Source organism: Malaclemys terrapin, chromosome 2 (genome assembly GCF_027887155.1).
Source record: "Malaclemys terrapin pileata isolate rMalTer1 chromosome 2, rMalTer1.hap1, whole genome shotgun sequence".
NCBI lineage: Eukaryota > Metazoa > Chordata > Testudines > Emydidae > Malaclemys > Malaclemys terrapin.
Genome location: NC_071506.1, coordinates 103,860,869 through 103,881,478, shown reverse-complemented (window position 1 = coordinate 103,881,478; position 20,610 = coordinate 103,860,869). Strand labels below are relative to the sequence as shown.

The window sequence follows — 20,610 nt, the reverse complement described above, 5'->3', positions numbered from 1 at the left end:
ATGTGAGAGACTTGGGTTCTATTCCCCCCCCCCCCCCGCCCCGCATCAGAATAGAAGACCCTGTTCAAATCCTCTCTCTCTTTGAGGGAGCTCTAACCACTGAGCTACAGGATATGCTGATATAGAGCTCCCTCAACCTCTCCTGAGGAATCTGTGCTGCCGTGTGTAAGTAGTCACTGGAGCAGGGTAACTAGCCCCTGGATCTCCCACCTCCCATGCTGGTGCCCTAAACTCCGGGTTAGGGAATCTCTCTGACAAAAAGTATTTATCCACAGTGGAACACAAGAGCCTCTGACCAGATCAGGCCCCGGGGGTGAGATATGTGCTCCTTCATCTATCTTTCCCTGGTTTGTGGAGCTTAGGTGTCTAGATACCTAAAGTGAGGCAGCAGTGTGCATGCCCAGAGGCAACTACATAGGCAGCTAGAGAACATGTACAGTGCAAATTTAGACACCGAGTGAATTTTGGTGACTATGTGGTTGAGTGGCTCCTGAGTGGGGGTTTTGCAAATCACAATGGTGCCTAAAAACTGGGACTTAGGTGCTTAAGTACTTTTGTGGATCTGGATCCAGGCCCTAGTATTTAAGGAAAAAGGACACAACCAAAATTTTAATAAGACTTGTGCCTGTCAGCCTTATCAGTCTGCTTGAATAGTGTGTCCCATTGCCATTCCTTTCCTCTGTTTTATATAGGTCGCTGCTCCCAAGTGCATAAATGTCTTCTTCTGTGTTTGGAGAGTGTCTAGCATACTGTGAATGCTCCTGTATGCTGAATAATTAAATCAGGGAGCAGAAAATGGAGGACTGACTTTAATCTGTGAAAGTGCTTTAGGTGCTCTCTTCTCCCCCTTATGCATATCCATATGACGAGAAGGGAGAATATGGCCCAAAGTTTGTAATGGGAATACTAACCGCTACTTCACATGTTTATATACAAATTTTATAGCAAGTTGCACTGCTTTCACATTTTCCGAAAGTACCAGATTTGAAAAGTGCATTTCATGAGACACAACCACTAATCATCCCATAGCCACAAAGTACTTACATGCAGTTTGTGCTGTCAACTCTTTTCTAGAAAGCTATAGTTCATATACAGCAAGTTTCCAGAGGCTACAATTTACTATCATTATGATAATCTAGAAACAATTCACATTTCTGCTATCTACGGTTTACAAGCCAATTTACACCAAGATATGGTTAGGAGAAGGGAAGAGAAGCACAGGCTAGCAAGTGCATGGTCTTTTGATCAACAGACTGCATAAACCACCACAGAACAAGTTAAACAACAATTTATTTATTTTTGTGTCAGATTTGAAAGTGGCAGTAGAAACAGACATTTGAGAACAGAAAAAAATTCAAGCGAAGTTGTACAGGGCCAGTCTAAATATGTCATTGGTGCAAACCCAATTGTCACTAATATTCTTGAGAACAAACAGCTGGTGGAACCCCATCACTGGGTCATTATCCACCTAAACAAATAAAATAAAAAAGTAAGTTAGAAGTAGGAAGGCCAAGCCAAACCCCCTCAAACTACTCAAGTCTATTAGCATAGCATGTATCAATTAAATATCCACAGCCTTTCTTTCAAGTCTATTCAACTGACATCTAGATACAGCATTAGTTGTATTACCTCAGACTCAAACAGGAATTCTTTTTAATTAAAAAAAAGAATTGATTTAAATGCAGTAGCAGAATGCAGTATTTCTAAATGGAATATTTCTAAAACCAACAAGCTTCTCCTTATATACTAGTCAAAGCATTACAGTTTGCTAGTCTCACCTTCAGCTGACCAACCACCATACTAAGTATACAGTTATCAGGCGCTGGTTGGTGATCTTGAGATGTTATGCTGTGTTGGATTTTTTGGAATGGAAGGCTCTGTTTAGGAGGGATTAAAAAAGAAACTCACATAAACTAAACGTATTAATTTAAGTATTTCACTCCATTAATATTTCTGCTCCAGCAGTGTACTTGATACTCTACATGAACATAAGAACGGCCGTACTGGGACAGACCAAAGGTCCATCCAGCCCAGTATCCTGTCTACCAACAGTGGCCAATGCCAGGTGCCCCAGAGGGAGTGAACCTAACAGGTAATGATCAAGTGATCTCTCTCCTGCCATCTATCTCCACCCTCTGACAAACAGAGGCTAGGGACACCACTCCTTACCCATCCTGGCTAATAGCATGGTCCCTGATCCAAGAGAGTTAGACATACAATGCAGCTAATACACAAAATACTAATTGGCCGTATGAATGTCAGATCTTAATAGTGCAAAACAAAAGCAAATCTGATGGAAAAAAGTCAACATTTAGTATAGTTAACTATAATATTGTGTTTTAGAAAAGTGTATTATTGTGTCAAGTGAGGCAATGGAAATTCCCCACACCTCTAACACTGTACAATAATCCTGCTCAATGATCTTGCAGGGAATATAAATATTTTCTTTCCTCATATCACAAGACGACCAATTTCCATAAAGTCAGCTGGCATAGAGATCTATGTACAGTATGTGGTTCTTTAACAACAAAAACAAAAAGCATTCGATATTAAGAAAGTCTTAATAAGTGGGTGTTTAAATATGCTTCAGAGTAACACTTTTGTACCATGTTCTCTGAAACTAAAAAGGGACTACTGTAAGAAATGGCACCTTCTTACTCAGTTACTCTTATTTCCCATATGTATTCAGAACCCTATCTGCTGAAACTTACTGACAAAGTTTACTATGTTTGATTCCTGTTAGCAGAGCACACATAGCTAAGGCTACGTCTTCACTACCCGCCTGAATCGGCGGGTAGAAATCGATCTCTCGGGGATCCAATTATCGCGTCTCGTTGGGATGCGACAATCGATCCCCGAATCGACGGTTGTACTCTACCAGTGCAGGTAGGAGTAAGCGCCGTTGACGGGGGAGCCGCGGCGGTTGATTTGCTGCCGTCCTCACAGCGGGGTAAGTCGGCTTGGATACGTCAAATTCAGCTACGCTATGAAGACGTAGCCTAAGAGTTGGATTTTATACTGCCTCATCCATCAACAGAAATGTTCATTAAGTTTCAACTACAGGGCCAAATTCAGCCCTCAACTACAGTAACAATAAGGTTTCACAGGCATAACAGAGGGCTGAATTCAGTCTGCCGAACATCTTATTTGTGATGAAGAGTAAAGAACACCGCTTAACTTTGAGGTGCTGGCACTTTGAAAAAACATATTTGACTTGTAAATTAAGCAGATGTTGTTGAACAAACATGGACTCTTATGATGCAATTTTAACATCAGTTTCATTGCAGCAATCAGATTTTTTTGAACTCTGAAAAGTTCTGCAACTCAGGCACAGGTGTTCTCTCTACTACCTGTAATCACGTGGAAGCATGCGGGGTTTAATTGTTTTTAAATCCTGAGACAAAGCAGTTCAGAGATTTTTTTTTTTTTTAAACCACTTTTAATATATACAGAAGCGTACCATCAACTTTTCCATGATGGCTGTTTTTCCTTGGAATTGCTGTCCTTCCCACGACAAGCAAGAAGCATCTGTCTGAAAAAGAGAACAAAGTGTCTGTCATTCATATCAATGTTACAGAAATGAGGTAAGATTGAAAGGTCTGAGGCAATGTTTCTTAACCTTTTTGATACTAGGTGCCAGTTTGCTGCCTTCCTAAACTGTGTCAGGGAGATCTCCGGGACCAGCACTGGTCCATGAGAAACACTGGCTTAAAGAAATTGAGAGATACATGTGAAGCATTTGGTAATCTAATTTAGTCACTAGCAAATGAGTATTTGTTACAACTGGAAGTTATGCAAAACATGACTAATAAGTTATCAAAAATAGTACAGCTTGTGATCAGAAAGGGAGATATTGGCAGAGTCAAGCAAGCTTTCATGAAGTAGACCCACCCATTCTATTTTTGGCCTAGCTTGTGCCATCACTTACACTAGAGCTGTAGGGTTTTCATATTCAATCCTCACCCCATTTTAGAACTTCCTCCTGTTTTCCCACAGAGGTCTTAAGTGGGCCTACAGTTCATATGGAAGAATGGCAGAATCAAGTAGTTAAGAAAATTAAAAAGAGCAAATTTCTCCACTTCCTCTTTTAGTTTTTGATGCTTCTTCACAGTGACAGATTTCTCATAGTTCAAGTTCTCCAGCAAGTGAAACAACAACTCCTACTCCCTCAACCCTGACATTTCTGCTACTCAGAAAAATGGATTAAAAAAAAAAATCAATCCCACAATTGCTGACAGAAGAGAGGAATAGTTACCAAAGCTCATAATTTATAGGCTAAAATGACAGTTTAAGGAATTAGAATTGGTGGGGTATATGTACTTGCTTCATTTCTATCCAAGACCGAATCATTGCCTCATACAAGCTACTGTCTTTATAGTGGAAGTGCAGAATACATCAAGCCCATAACTCATCATTCAAAATGATCAATGAGGAAGTTAAAAGTTTAAGCAAAGTCAAACTGATACTTACATAGAGAGCACTTAGCTCTACTCTACTGGAATCAAAACGCTGGTAATAGAGATGCACAAAACTTGTTCCAACTTGCTCCCACATAGGTCTCTCTGCCATTCTTGCTCTTTGTCTAAGACTGTCAAGAAGGCAAATATTTAGAAGTTTTAAGTCTAAAACAGTGATACTCAGACTGAGGCTCACAAGCCGCAAGTCACTCTTTAATGTGTGTCCTGCAACTCTCTGCAGCACATATTAAAACACTGATTTAACTAACCAATCAGGATGTTTTTACTATGTTATTAACCAATTGTAGGTAAGATATATATCTATATCTACACACACAATATATATATTTCCCCTGCCATACTGTTTAAATATGAATATCTAGTACTACAGTAAATGAAACAATGAATTCACACTACTGTGGCTCTTTGGGTAATGTTGATCTCTAATTTGGCTCCAGAGCCACTGAGGTCTGAGTATCACTGGTCTACAATAATCCTAAATTACCAAGGTCAGTGGAAACTGCAGAGAAAAGAGGAAATAGAAGAGAACATCGCCTTTTCTGCAGTACACTTGGTTGAGGAGGCACAACATTATGTATAATTTTACTTCTTACTTATTATTTGAAGTAGAATCCCATCATAAAGATTCTTTAAGGCAATTCAACTGCCAGCTTAAGTCCCAATTCTGCAGCAAGTTGCTTGTGGGTGCCCCCCCTGTGCAAGTGTAGCGCTCCATTAACTTCAATGGGCATCTGGTTGCACAGAGCTCATTGCAGGATTGAGGCCTTAATGCTTTCCATTCTTTTGTTGTGATCTTGTAAACATATTCACAAGTTTATTTAACTTCAGTATTGGGAAACATCCCTCTTACTCACCCACAAGCCCATCTCAGACCCTTTCATTCTTTAATAACTTTATTTCAAGTTCTTAGCTCACATCTAAGTTTTAAAAAGAAAGCTAAAAGCTTCACATGGTCTATCATAATTTAAAAAAATAAACTTAAGTAGAGGGTTTTGCATGTATTACACAGATATCTAAATGAAAAGTACACCACAACTGACTAATGGATCTCAGTTCAAGTGGGGCATTTTTGTGAGTTTAAACAAAACAAAACTCCTAATTTTCTCTTGCTGCTGTTCATGGATACCCCATTACACCAACACGCATTGCCTATTACCCAAAATGTCCCCCTCCCCCAAACTAGAAACCTTAAGGGACCCACCACCTGCATAAGATAGAGGATATGAAAGTTGGATAACTGAAGGTGTGGCTAAACTTGAGGCTCTGATTTGAAATATGAAAGACTTTACAGAAATAAAGACTCCATAGGTTTAAGCTCTTAAAGTTCAGTTCTACTGTGAAAAGCATAATTCTTCTTACAGGTAGAAAATGTGTGGAAAGAACATCTGTTGATGGGAGTGACTTAAATTTGTGCTGCCCTTTAACAGTTGGCCCTGCAGATCCACCAACTCAGAAGGGCTTGTTTACACTTAAAACACTACAATGGGTTCTCTCATTGTCATAGGTAATCCACCTCCCCAAGAGGCAGTAGCTAGGTGGATGGAAGACCTAGCACTGTCTACATGGGAACTTGGGTCAGTTGAACAACACTGCTCAGGAACATTGATTTTTCACACCCCTGACCAATGTTGTTAAACCAACCTAATTTTTTAGTATAGACAAAGCCTAAGACTGAGTGAGAAGCAGATTCTCTCCCATTTTTGTGAACAATCCCCCCCTATTTTTTAAAAGGTACAGACAGTGTCATGTGTGCAACCCCAATAACCACAAGGAGGTTGCATAGGTGTCACTGGGAGCAGTTTGGTCCACAGGATCTTTAGTAATGGCAATGACTTGAAGAGCATCAGGGCTAGCAGTTGTTCACCTGTAACCTGAATATGCTAGAGATCGAAATTCTCACTATGCAGAGGTTTTTTTTGTTTGTTTTTTTTAAGGTCCCTCTTCAATGCTCCGTGCTCCAGGGGACACCACTAACTTAGCGAAAGAGATTTCAGGTCTTACTCTCCTGGAACCCTTCAGACACTGCGTGGGTTTAAGAAAATGGGGTCTCCCCGCGCTGCTGTGTGTAAACGCCTTCCCAACAGGGGAAAGGGAGTCGAGCTGGCGGCAGTTTGCCAAGCCAAGCGCTGTGCAGCACCTGGGAATTTGGCAAAGCCTCCTTTAAGGCAATAACCCCCCCCCCCGCGCTCAGGGGCAGCCTCCAGTCCCACTCCAGAGCTGGGCGCACAGACTGCCTGCCTCCCGATAGGTGCACTCAGACTCAAGGCACAGGTGCCTAAATCCCCCCCAGCAACCAGTCGGTGGTTGGCGCGGGGCAGCCGAGCGCACGTGCAACCAGAGACCCGAGGAAGGAAAGCGCAAGGGGCACGCTCCCTGCACCAGCCATCCCGCCCCCAGCGGGTCCCCTCGCCACACGACTAGCCTGCGGACGAAATTGCGCTGCTGGTGCTAACGCGACTCGTCCCCAGACTCCGCTCAGCGCAGCCAGCGGCGGCCGCTCTGAACCCGGCGCGCGCGCTTTCTACTGCGGCGCCACGCGCTGTCTTACCGGCCGCCGCTGCCTGGGAGCCCGGCTCAGGCGGCTGCGGCGCACGTGGTATTTGTGGCCGGGCTCGCGGGCCGGTAGGTGGCGCCCCGGGGCCGGGTTTGAGTTGCAATCAAAGTGCCCCCCCCCGGTGCCCAGCGGCGGCACCGTGAACCGCTCCTGTCTCTAGCGCCGCTGCTGGGCAAGCTCCGCTTCTGCCCCCTCTTGCGAGGCCGGGAGACTAAGCGCTGCAGCTGTTGGGAGGGGGGCGTCCCCCGGGGTGCAGCTATGATCGACACGAGTAATTGCATTTGCAGTTACTCGGCCACTGAGGGCTTTGTTGTGACTGGTAGGCTGCGAGGTCAGCAGGAAACCTGTTGTGGTTCCTGCAAGAGAACTGCTCCCATATGAGAGCACTGGAGACACCTACGAGAGAGGCCGTCTCTGTGCTACCAGGGAGGCTCAGCGCTGGCTCCGGAATGCAAACCCTGAGGCATGTGCTGCTGTAGGCTCTTGGGGTGAGGACAGACGCCCAGTCCCTGCTGATAGCTGTATGGCGTTTCTTTGCCAGTCCGCGGGGATTAGCCCCGCATACTGGAAATAGGGACCGCACTCTGCGCTTTTCCCCCTTTCTCAAACGCTTCTAGAGGTGGGTGCATGTGGTACGCGGGCAAAGCAAACTAATCCATGTTAGAAGTGAAACTGATACCACCCGGGCGCTGATCTCATCAGTTACCGCATGCGGAATGGGATCAGTACGTGAATGGGATACTGACACGGATAATTCAGCATGCTTCGTTATGTGGGGTTGTCTGCTGAGTAGGTGGCACTCTGAACGAGGAGTACTTGTGGCACCGTCCTTAGAGACTAATAACAAATTTATTTGGGCATAAGCTTTTGTGGGCTAAAACCACTTCCGCCGATGCATGCAGTGGTAGGAAGATATATTATACACAGAGAACATGAAAAAATGGGTGTTGCCATACCAACTCTAACAAGACTAATCAATTAAAGTGGGCTATTATCAGCAGGAGAAAAAAAAGGTTTGTAGTGATGAATAATTATATGCAATCAGGTCATAGGGATTGACACCTTTATTCTTGTAAAGAGTGCTATTGGATCTTTAACAACAAAACTGGTCAGGGTCAGTTTTAGATCTAATACAAAAGATGGCATGTCAACAGCACAACACAGGAGACAGATTCAATAGTGACTCAGAGAGAGAAGTTTCAGAGTGATAGTCGTGTTAGTCTGTATCAGCAGACAGAAAAATTTTTTTAAATAATTTTTAAATCAGGATGGGCCATTTCAAACGGTTGACAAGAAGGTGTGAGTAACAGTAAGGGGAAATTAGCATGGGGAAATAGTTTTTACTTTTTTTTTCATATTCTCTGTGTATATATATCTTCCTACTGTATTTTCCACTGCATGCATCCAATTAAGTGGGTTTTAGCCCACAAAAGCTTATGCCCAAATAAATTTGTTAGTCTCTAAGGTGCCACAAGTATTCCTTTTTCTGTCTGCTGATACAGACTAACACGACTATCACTCTGAAACTTCTCTCTCTGAGTCACTATTGAATCTGTCTCCTGTGTTGTGCTGTTGACATGCCATCTTTTGTATTAGATCTAAAACTGACCCTGACCAGTTTTGTTGTTAAAGATCCAATAGCACTCTTTACAAGAATAAAGGTGTCAATCCCTATGACCTGATTGCATATAATTATTCATCTGAAATTTATACTAGGTAAATTGCTTCTGCATTTTCAATTGGATATCAATATTCAGTCATTTTGTTATTTTTGTTTATTTATTTATTTATTCCAAAACTCTTATAGTTCTGCTGGGCACTGTTAAAAAAACTGCTGCTTTTCAATGGTGTGCTTTCGGATTCTCAAGGATCAAAGGTATTATGTAAAAATATAGGATGCACCTTTATGTAAATTTGATGTAATTAATTTTTGCTAGAAAACTACAAAATCATAAGTTCAACTCTTACGCTTTCAGTGATATGCTTGTGCATGTAAAGATTTCACTCTTGGAGAAGAAAAGGAAAAATGGTATTTAAAATATTTTGAGTACAGTTTTGAAACAGGCCTCTGAAATTGCCCCTATAATTTTTTCCATAACTAAAACTCACATTTTCACATGCAAACTTGTTTGCCTAGTCCATTTGGGTAGTTAGATGCTGAATTACCCTACTTATGCATACAAAATACGTTTGTTCTTGCATATGCAGGATTTATGCATGGACCTAATCAACATTTGTGGGTACAATTTTAGAGGCCCACTTGAAAATGTTAGCATTTATTTTTATTCTGTTAATGTTTTCAATCCACAAACTTTTTATATATTTGTGCTTTTCTGATACATCTTTAAGATACACATATTGCCCTATATAGATTATTCTAATTACGCAGAAAAATATTCCTTGTATGTAAAAGAGAAACTTATTTAAAAACCATTAACTCAAACTCATTAATATAAAGAGAAAAAAGTAGCATTTTTTACAGTTGCATAATGCAGAAATTGCTTTCCCAGTTTTATCTAACTTCTAAAATGTTCTCAATGTCTGAGACTAACCATGAGAAATGTTAGGCCAAAAATAGAGGGATGTTTTTAAAACCTCATGACACATTAAAAAAGCATAGCTCTTATGTAGATAAGGTTGAAAGATGGCTTCTTATGGATACATAACTGTGACTACATAAAACACTATTTTGTTTGTCTTAAAAGAAAGTTATAGATTTATCTGTAATTACAAACAAAACTTCGTATTAAAAGGCTTTTCAGCTTGTCTTTATTAGCTAAGATCTGAGTTTAGAGTTCTTTGTTTCTCTGTGAAGACTGATGATAGGTACGTTCCCTGTACAGTTTTAGGTGTTGTTGTCACCTGCTGTTGTAGAGGTAAACTAAGGCCTGGTCTACACTCTGACTTTAATTTGGATTTAGCAGCGTTAAATTGAATTAACCCTGCACCCGTCCCCACAACGAAGCCATTTATTTTGAAATAAAGGGCTCTTAAAATCGATTTCTGTACTCCACCCCGACGAGCGGAGTAGCGCCAAAATCAATTTTGTCATTTCGAATTAGGGTTAGTGTGGCCGCAATTCGATGGTATTGGCCTCCGGGAGTTATCCCACAGTGCACCATTGTGACCACTCTGGACAGCAATCTGAACTCGGATGCACTGGCCAGGTAGCCAGGAAAAGCCCCGCGAACATTTGAATTTCATTTCCTGTTTGCCCAGCGTGGAGAGCACAGGTGACCACAGATAGCTCATCAGCACAGGTAACCATGCAGGCCGATAATCGAAAAAGAGCACCAGCATGGACCGTACGGGAGGTACTGGATCTGATCACTATATGGGGAGAGGATTCAGTGCTAGCAGAACTTAGTTCAAAAAGACAAAATGCCAAAACTTTTGAAAAAATCTCCAAGGGCATGATGGAGAGAGGCCACAATAGGGACTCAGATCAGTGCAGCGTGAAAGTCAAGGAGCTCAGACAAGCCTATCAAAAAACAAAGGAGGCAAACGGTCGCTCCGGGTCAGAGCCGCGGACATGCCGCTTCTACGCCGAGCTGCATGCAGTTCTACGGGGGGCCGCCACCACTACCCCACCTCTGACCGTGGATTCAGAGGCAGGGATAATCTCATCAGCTACACCTGAGGATTCTGCTGACGAGGAGGAGGAGGAGGACGAGCTTGCAGAGAGCACCCAACAGCCAGGATCTTTTTCTCAGCCTGACTGAAGTACCCTCCTAACCCAGTATTCAAGACCACGACCCTATGGAAGGGACCTCAGGTGAGTTTACCATTTAAAATATAAAACTTGTTTTAAAAGCAAGGGTTTTTAATGATTACTTTGCCCTGAGGACTTGGGATGCATTCGCAGCCAGTACAGCTACTGGAAAAGTCTGTTAACGTGTCTGGGGATGGAGTGGAAATCCTCCAGGGACATCTCCATGAAACTCTCCTGGAGGTACTCCAAAAGCCTTGCCACAAGGTTTCTGGGCAGTGCAGCCTTATTCCGTCCTCCATGATAGGACACTTGACCGCGCCATGCTTGCAGCAAGTAATCTGGTATCATTGCATGACAAAGCCTGGCAGCGTATGGTCCCGGTGTTTGCTGGCATTCAAGCAACATCCGTTCTTTATCTTGCTGTGTAATCCTCAGGAGAGTGATATCGCTCATGGTAACCTGGTTGAAATACGGGAATTTAATTAAGGGGACAGAGGTGGCCGTTCCTACTGGGCTGTTTGCCTGTGGCTGAAAAGAAATCCTTCCCTGCAGTTAGCCAAGCGGGGGGGGGGGGATTGGCCCAGAGCTTTTCGCGTTTGGCTAGCAGGGATCTTCCCTGATACCAGCCACGTGGTGGGGGGAGGGATAAAGCGATCATCCAGAGAATTGGATCGGGGGGGTGGTTAGTTTGTTTTCTGCTGCTGAAGGTTAACAGGAAAACCACAGCACTCAACGGGCTTTGCTTGGTATGTGGGAAAGGAGGGTGCAGAAGCCGAAAGACAATGGCTTACCATGGCTGCATGCAAGCCGAATTCTGTTGCCCGGACCTGCGTCTGTGATCTCTAGCAGCAAAGCCACAGGCACTCAATATTAAGAGGCAAAATGCGACCTTGCACAGAAATCACATGTGCTATGTAATGTGAATAGTGTTGGTCACCGTGAAAGAGTATAAGCATTGTTCTGCAAAATGTATCTTTTTAAAAAATTCTCTCCTTTTTTCCCTCCCTCCAGCAGCTGCAAATTCTTCAAGCCTCCCTCCTCCATCCTGAAGGCTATCACAGATAAGGCGTTGGAAAAAGAAGACGCGAGACGATATGTTCGCAGAAATCATGGAATCCACCCACAGTGACAGAGCTCATCTGAATGAGTGGAAGGACACGGTTTCAAAGTATAGGAAAGAAGCCAGTGAACGTGAGGACAGGAGGGACCAATGTGAGGACAGGAGAGACGCTCGAGATGAGAGGTGGCGGCAAGAAGATCAGAGGAGGCAGGATGCAATGCTGGAGCTGCTGCGTGAGCAAACAGACATGCTCCGGCGTCTGGTGGAGCTTCAGGAACGGCAGCAGGATAACAGAGTGCCGCTACAGCCCCTGTATAACCCTCCTCCCCCCTCACCATGTTCCATAGCCTCCTCACCCAGACGTGTAAGAATGCGGGAGGGGGGGGAGGCTCCGTACACCTTCCCATTCCACCCCAGTGGACAGCCCAAGCAAAAGGCTGTCATTTTTTTTAACCTTTTTTTAGTGGCCTTTTCCTTCCCGCCGATCCTCCTCCCAAATCCCACCCATGTTTCCTCCCTCTTTTTATAATCTATTAATAAAGAATAAATGATTTTTAAATGTTAGTGACTTTATTTGGTTTGAAAGCAAGCTGGGGGAAGAGGGAGGGTGGGTTCCTTCCAGAAAATGAGTCAATAAAGGGGGCGGGTTTTCATGAAGGAGAAACAAACAGATATTTCACACTGTAGCCTGGCCAGTCATGAAACTGGTTTTCAAAGCTTCTCTGATGCACAGTGCTTCCTGCTGTGCTCTTCTAATCGCCCTGGTGTCTGGCTGCGCGTAATCAGCAGCCAGGCGATTTGCCTCAGCCTCCCACCCCGCCATAAAGGTCTCCCCCTTACTTTCACAGAGATTGTGGAGCACACAGCAAGCAGAAATAACAATGGGGAGATTGGTTTGGCTGAGGTCTGAGCGAGTCAGTAACGAACGCCAGCGACCTTTTAAACGGCCAAATGCACATTCTACCACCATTCTGCACTTGCTCAGCCTGTAGTTGAACAGCTCCTGACTCCTGTCCAGGCTGCCTGTGTATGGCTTCATGAGCCATGGCATTAAGGGGTAGGCTGGGTCCCCAAGAATAACTATTGGCATTTCAACATCCCCAACAGTTATTTTCTGGTCCGGAAAGTAAGTCCCTTGCTGCAGCCCTTTAAACAGAGTAGTGTTCCTGAAGACGTGAGTGTCATGAACCCTTCCCGGCCAGCCCACGTTGATGTTGGTGAAATGTCCCTTGTGATCCACAAGTGCTTGCAGCACCATTGAAAAGTATCCCTTGCGGTTTATGTACTGGGTACCCTGGTGCTCCGGTGCCAAGATAGGGATATGGGTTCCATCTATCACCCCACCACAGTTAGGGAATCTCATTGCAGCAAAGCCATCCACTATGACCTGCACATTTCCCAGAGTCACTACCTTTCGTAGTAGCACCTGAGTGATTGCTTTGGCTACTTGCATCACAGCAGCCCCCACAGTAGATTTGCCCATTCCAAATTGATTCCTGACTGACCGGTAGCTGTCTGGCATTGCAAGCTTCCACAGGGCTATCGCCACTCGCTTCTCAACTGTGAGGGCTGCTCTCATCCTGGTATTCTGGCGTTTCAGGGCAGGAGACAGCAAGTCAAAGTTCCATGAAAGTGCCCTTACGCATGCGAAAGTTCCGCAGCCACTGGGAATCATCCCACACCTGCAACACTATGCGGTCCCACCAGTCTGTGCTTGTTTCCCTTGCCCAGAATCGGCGTTCCATGGATAGAACCTGCCCCATTAACAACATGATCTCCAAAGCACCGGGGCCCGCGGTTTGAGAGAATTCTGTGTCCATGTCCATGTCCATGTCCTCATCACGCTTGTCGCTGCGCTGCCGCCGCTCCGCCTCCTCACCTCGTTTTTCTGGTCCTGGCTCAGCATAAACTCCACGAGAACGCGCGAGGTGTTTACAATGTTCATGACTGCTGTCTTGAGCTGAGCGGGCTCCATGCTTGCCGTGGTATGGAGTCTGCAGTGTTCACCCAGGAAAAAAGGCACGAAATGGTTGTCTGCCGTCCGTTGCTTTCATGCAGGGAGGGAGGGAGGGAGGGAGGGGTGAGGCTGTACCCAGAACCACCTGCGACAATGTTTTTTGTCCCATCAGGCACTGGGATCTCAACCCAGAATTCCAATGGGCGGGGGAGACTGCGGGAACTATGGGATAGCTATGGGATAGCTACCCACAGTGCAACGCTCCAGAAATCGACGCTAGCCCCGGTACATGGATGCACACTGCCGAATTAATGTGCTTAGTGTGGCCGCATACATTCGACTTTATACAATCTGTTTCCCAAATTCGAATTATATACATTCGGATTAATCCCATAGTGTAGACATACCATAAGTGCAGAATTCTGGTTAGTGGAAGAGGAGTAAAGAAGAGCCTAGTTTGCAGCTGTTCTGTTTTTAAAATTGGTTTGCAATAAAATTTAGCTAAAAGGATAGATTTAGGCAGTTTTCTATCTAATCCTTGCATTTGGTTGATTGCTACACTCAACTATGTAACAAAGCATATAGAGTCCACAGCTGATTCCTCTCCTATCAGCATACTTATTTGCTAGCACAGAAAACAATACAGTTCCAGGCCCCTGAAAATTACCTTCAATATGTCGGAAGTAAAAAGTATAAAGATAAAAACATTGCTCAGTGTACTGTATGGTACAGTCATTATATTCAAAGCCCCAAAAAGATAAACCAGCACTGAAAAAATTAACCACTTTCCTCTTATTAGTGGCTTCTGCAGGGCAGAGCATGAGACTGCAAGTGATTAAATGAGTGCTAGTTGGAATCTTGTATTGATTTTGCATCATGGACATGGGGAAAATAAGATTGAGTGGCACATCTGCATTTTTTTGTGAATTGGCATAACTGTTTCATCTTCTTATTCTATAGTCTCATCAGCTGTTTTTCACCCTCTGTTTCTGGTCTCATTTCTATTACGATGTCTGAATCCATGAGCTCATTGGCAGATGACTGTGTCCCAGGTCAGCACGTATATTAAATATTTTGGGTGTCACTCTTGTTGATGGAGAGATGTTATCATATACACCACTATTCATCATTGTTTTCAGCTCAGCTATAAAACCCACAGTTAAGGAAACAGTGAACAGTGCAGGTCTGAGAGACAGCTCCCTACACAGCAATAATCATGTGAATGGTATCTAGCATATTAACATGTCTTACAACCTCCATGGCAGAGTGTCACCTGAATCAGTTCCTTTTTGCTGCAGAGGGAACAAAGTTAGTGTTTGTTGGATGTTTGTATTATTCGCTGATATAGGGACTGTATCAACTTTAGGTTTATAGGGAGAAATGCAGACTTCAGCATGAGAAATAGATTTGTGTTCCAGCAAAATTGTCCATCACACTGGTGCTTTTTTTTTTTTTTTAACTACACTGACTGCCAAGTTCCATGTTCCTGTTTTGAAGCTAGTCATTAAAATCTGCCTTGATTATCTAGACATTTCAACTGCTTTTACATTCAAAAGGTACTTTGTGAGCCCCACAAAAACACCCAGGCAAGGCAGATTTACGATGACTACAGAACAGCTCTTATCCATGCCAGACAAACACAAGAGCATTGCAACTCTTTTTCATTAATTGTTTCACAAACTCAAGCCCAGGACAGGGATGTCTTCAAATACAGGCATTCTGTTTCTAATAGCTCACCAAAGCAGTCTGGTCCAGCATTCTAGAATCGAAAGGTATGACAGCTCTCCTACTTCCCAACCGCAACACTGTCACTCGGTTCTTCTCTTGTCACTGGCCTGAGCAGGTGAGGAACCCCATCTTTTCCTTGCATTGGAATTTGTGCTATATAATCACTCTATTGGTTTGGTTCAAAGTATTGTCTAGCAGGAGGTTTGTAATTAGCTATTTGCATGTTTAGACTTTGTCTAACTGTTCGGTTCCCTCTACTATGGCATATGGGGAAAGGTGTTGGCGCTCAGGACTGACAAAATATCCCTGCTGAGCCGCTCCAGGATTGAATCATAGTTCCCGAAGGTGCTTCTGAGTCTTTGCCTAAGGAGTCATCTGATTCACTGGGGAAGGATCCCAGTCACCATGGTGCCATGAGATTCTTTAGGCCTCTGCCCATTTAGTTCTATGGTCCATCAGGATCAAGCTCTGTGTTGCTGGAGGTTCTTATGATCTGAACCTAGTTGCAGAAGACATGTCCATCACAACAGGAGGTCTTCGGATCCTTTCCCTGTGTGTAGACCAACTGGGTCTCTAAACGTTTGAGCAGTACTTAATTCCACCTGCTTCTATTTTTAAGAAGGACAGAAAACAAAGGGGCAACAGGCATCCTATATCCTGCATGGATCTATTAGAGACTCAGGCAAAGGTTGGTTCTGATTATGCCCCAGTGCAAGTGGCCTTCTCTAATCTAAGGACATATGGTTATTTGTTGGATCCTAGAAGTTCAAGGATGATAGGGCCTCATTGGATCTAAGATGTTCAGATCCTTGTGTCAGATCTTAGGAGTCAGAAACCAGCAAGACAAGATTGTGGCTTCCGATGAAAAAGCTAAGGGCTAATAACTTTCAGTAGAGAGATGATCTAAATTGATCAAATTCTGTATTCAGACAGGTTAATTGTTTGCTGAAGTTCCTGTAACAGGAAAACATAAAGCTCTTTCTACTGAAGGAGAAGCCGTTTCTGCAACCTTTATTTATATGGGAAGATAGATTAGATCTGCAGTATGGAACTTGAATTATACCTTTATGAAGCATTATTCTTTCAATATAGATTGAATGCTCCATTTGGGAAAAAGAAGAACAGGAGTACTTGTGGCACCTTAGAGACTGGTGTGTCAATAACACTTGTGTTAAAAGAACTCCTCGGCCTTTCTTCTGAGGATTGTCACTGCTAGCTAGTCTCCAACAGTAAGGATCTATGAAGGCAACCTCATGAAAGAGAATAATGTTACTGAGCAAAATAACTTTGTCCTGGTGGAATCAATATATTCAGAAAGCAGGTGCTCTTCCCCTCTACTTTGGAGAGTTATGGGATGTACCTGGAGATAGAAGGTATCTGAGGGACATTTGGGAAGAGGGGACTTTTACACCTTTGGTTCTAGAATGCTGGGAGGGAGCACCACTATGCAAATGCTCTCCCAAGAAGTAATTACTTTGCAGTAGGGTTTGTAGTTGCCTAGCTGGGCATGAAAACTCACAGTATGGACCTGCAGAGGCAATGTTCAGAGTACAATTGTTAACCTCAACACACAACCTCTTTTTTATCATTCTGGTTCTTCACCTGAAAAACATTTTGATGAATGTTAGCTTTGTCTAATACAGCACTTGCCATGCTATTCAAACTAGCACTTAATATCCTATAGCACAAATAAAGTTAATATCTGTAATACTTGCCATGTCTTAGAGGCAAAGCTCTTTTAGATCTCTGCTAGAGTTTCCTTATAGATATAGTAATGTGAGGGTGTGCCCCTTGCATTCATACTGATTATCCTCACTTGGGTATTTGAAAAAAGAAGAACAGGAGTACTTGTGGCACCTTAGAGACTAACAAATTTATTAGAGCATAAGCTTTCGTGGACTACAGCCCACTTCTTCAGATGCATATAGAATGGAACATATATTGAGGAGATATATATACACACATACAGATATACACATATATACACAGGGCTGCTACTCTGAAACTTGGGTATTTGAAAGAGTTAGCTGGTTTGAGGATCCATGAATTTCTCTTTCAGTGGTTGATTCCCTACAAGTTTATCAAGCACATTCCCAACCCACCTCTGTCAATCAGACACTATCTATTGTTCAGGATGGAAGAACTCTTCTAGTGGATCCTTCCACTTCTTGTGGTGTTTTGCTTTTTCCACTTTTGAGTCCTGTCCTGAGGGTCTTCATATGGTGCTTGCTGGTTGGCAGGCCTTTACTCAAGCAAAATAAACAATGTTAGCAGGGTCCCGTATATCCCATAACAGTGGAAATTGTTGTGGAATGTGCATCTTGCTGCAGAATTGTAATCCAGAATCTGCTTTCATTTAAAAAAAAAAATTGCTTCAAGCTCTTACGATTCAGAGTTAACCTTAGACGTTTGAACCAAGTGTAAACAAATATTGTGATGGCTACTTGAGTTTGCAGACAGCCTGAAACAATGGTTCTAAAAAGCGTGAAGTGCTCCATTCATCTCATCCAGGACTCTGTGGACCCATATCATGGCTGCAGAATTTGCCATCTTTCCAAGGTGCGGTGGAGTTCAGCAGCTTTTCCCTGGAATTCACCATTTTGCTCCTTTTGCCAGGTTCCCCACATTTTGTTTGATATCTTCTGCCCTGCAAGGATCTTCAAGGAGAAGTTAATTGGATTACAGTGCAAGCTCCTTGGAACCAGGTAGCAGGGGGATCCAGGAGCCAGAGAGAGAGAGAGCTGATTAGCCACCCACTGAAGCCAATTACAAGCTCTCCCCTTCGTTGCCATGCTTGAGTTAAAGGAGAGTCTGTGTCATACAAGTTTCAGAGTAGCAGCCGAGTTAGTCTGTATTCGTGTGTTCTGCACGGCTGAGGTTATGGGGCAGGTGATGCTGGTTTTCCACAATTTCAGCCCGTGCACGTCAGCGGAAGCACTCTAGTAACATCCATTGTTTCATGTTATCTGTGTGTGTATATATGTGTGTGTGTATATATATATATATATATATATATCTTCCTACTGTATTTTTACTACATGCATCCGATGAAGTAGGCTGTAGCCCACAAAAGCTTATGCTCAAATAAATTTGTTAGTCTCTAAGGTGCCACAAGAACTCCTGTTCTTTTTGTGTCAAACAAGACAACATCACAAGAGCCAAAATCCTGGCTGTGGATCTGGGCCATCCAGAGAACATGGATTACAGGGGAAAATCTCAAAAATCACTGTCAAAAATAATCATTAATGAATTTTACATCCGTGAGTATCTTCACCTATTTACCATAGTTCTGCATGTTTGTGTGGAGATGGGAATGAAGGCTATTTCTTGGTGATAGAATTAATATTGCAGTAAAATATAGAGGTTGTCCCTGCAGAGCGGTATAGAGGTATGTCATATACCAATAGTAGTTGAAAGCGTAGAAGACATAATTGCAACTATTTTTTACAGCCAATGAAGATTTTTCTTTGGTCTGATAGGTGTTGTTACCATAGCACTTTGAGATCCTATAAGTTTTTGGATCAAATCTAAGATGGGGGAGATTCCTCAAAAGTGAAGAATTGTCATATGAGCATAAAGACCTGATCCTTTGAGTAGCTAACTTGAATCGAAGATGAGAGTGCTCAGCATTAGCCCTGCTGCTCTAACTTGCTCTCTTTTATTTTTGGCATAAAGCATTTGTGCTTCTGCTATCGTTAAATATTTCCCTATAGAATTGTAAGTGGCTGCCCTGCTGAATAGGGGATCTGTGTTTGAAAGAACCTGATCCAGCAAGAATATTACTCACTCCACTCAAGACATTACAACCAACTAGAGGGCTATATTCTCCACTCACTTACACTGGTGTATATAAGGAATAACTCCATTTACATTATTGGAGTTACACTAGTGGAAGTTATAGAATTGGCATATGGGCTTCACAGCAGTTGGATTTATTTTTAGGAAAGGCATATCTGCCACAGAATCCTAGTCACGCATAAAAAAACATTTTTATTTCTAAAGCCAGAAATTCAGAGTAAAAATCCATTGGTTTGGATTGGTGGACATGATAAAATGAGCGAACTATTTGCTGAGCACCTTGCTGTGTTTTATGTTACTTGCTAACCTAATGAAAGACCATCAAGACGTTCAGGTAAGGGAGTAGAAGTAAAATTGTTCTGGGAACCTTAACTCTGCAATTCTTGTCCTTTGTGTGTTTAAAATCTTAATGCTGGCATTGCATAGGTGAAGTCTTGGGCATTTAGATTTTGATCTTAGCTCCTTTTGGAGTCAATGGGAGCTGATTCGGACCTTTACTGATTTGGGGCGCACCCATTGAATTCTGTAAAATTGGTAAGTGCTGAGCATCTCTCAGGATTAGGCTGTTGTGTTAGCTAACTCAAGTTAAGAGCACACCATTTTTTCCCTAGTAAAGAGATGCCTCAACTGTCATTCAAGTTACATGCCCTTAAAGAATTTTTAATGTTTTGGAGAGGAGTTAGAGATACAGACCATATCTAACTACTCTACCTTTTTTCCTACTGTAATGTGTTAATATCCTAGTGGAGACAAGGCAGGTTGTAGTTTTAACATGTTAGATGGCTAAGGTCATCCCTGGGGAAGCCTAGGGTTTACCTTCACCAGCTAATCCGTTAGCTGCAGCTGTAGCCCTTAATGAAGATGCTACCTATGCAGATGGGAGAACTTCCTCTTTGATGTAGGCACTCCACCTACCCGAGAGGCAGTAGGTACATTGATGGGAGACGCCCACCCTTCAACATAGTGCTGTCTAAACTATGAGTTAGGTTGGTATGACTGTGTCACTCCTGAGCAATGTAATTATACGACATAAGTTTGTAATGTAGACCAGGGCTAGTACCACTTATCAAAACACACCCTTTTTCTCAGTGAAAACAAGGCTCCAAGGGGAAGGAGAGTTACAAGAGAAACTGCTGGTTAGCTGAAGGTTTGAATATCAGTTGCTTTCTAAAGTTCTGCAAATTGTGAGCTGTTTAGTGTCTGCCCCTGCTCAAAGGTAGAAACAGGAAACATGTGCATATTGTAAAAAAATGTAGCCAAGGAAATAAGTACATAGGCCATGACCACTCATTCTACTCCCAGCAAAAAAATGTCTCTCTTGGA

General features: G+C 43.1%; 1 protein-coding gene across 3 annotated transcripts; it reads right to left on the bottom strand.

The window, feature by feature from the left end:
• Positions 1-1,273: 1,273 nt before the first annotated feature.
• LOC128831924 (nuclear transport factor 2-like) lies at positions 1,274-16,961 on the bottom strand. 3 transcript variants are annotated; one of them, XM_054018841.1, is made up of 5 exons: positions 15,499-16,961; positions 4,471-4,588; positions 3,461-3,532; positions 1,779-1,877; positions 1,274-1,468 (listed from the first exon to the last, which is right to left on the bottom strand). In XM_054018841.1, exons 2-5 carry the CDS (start codon positions 4,567-4,569, stop codon positions 1,355-1,357), a joined length of 384 nt encoding a protein of 127 aa, XP_053874816.1. In that variant the 5' UTR covers positions 4,570-4,588; positions 15,499-16,961; the 3' UTR covers positions 1,274-1,354. The 3 variants fall into 3 exon arrangements, with proteins under 3 accessions (XP_053874816.1, XP_053874815.1, XP_053874814.1); XM_054018840.1 differs by lacking the exon at positions 15,499-16,961 and adding an exon at positions 7,433-7,495; XM_054018839.1 differs by lacking the exon at positions 15,499-16,961 and adding an exon at positions 7,027-7,114.
• Positions 16,962-20,610: the final 3,649 nt, after the last annotated feature.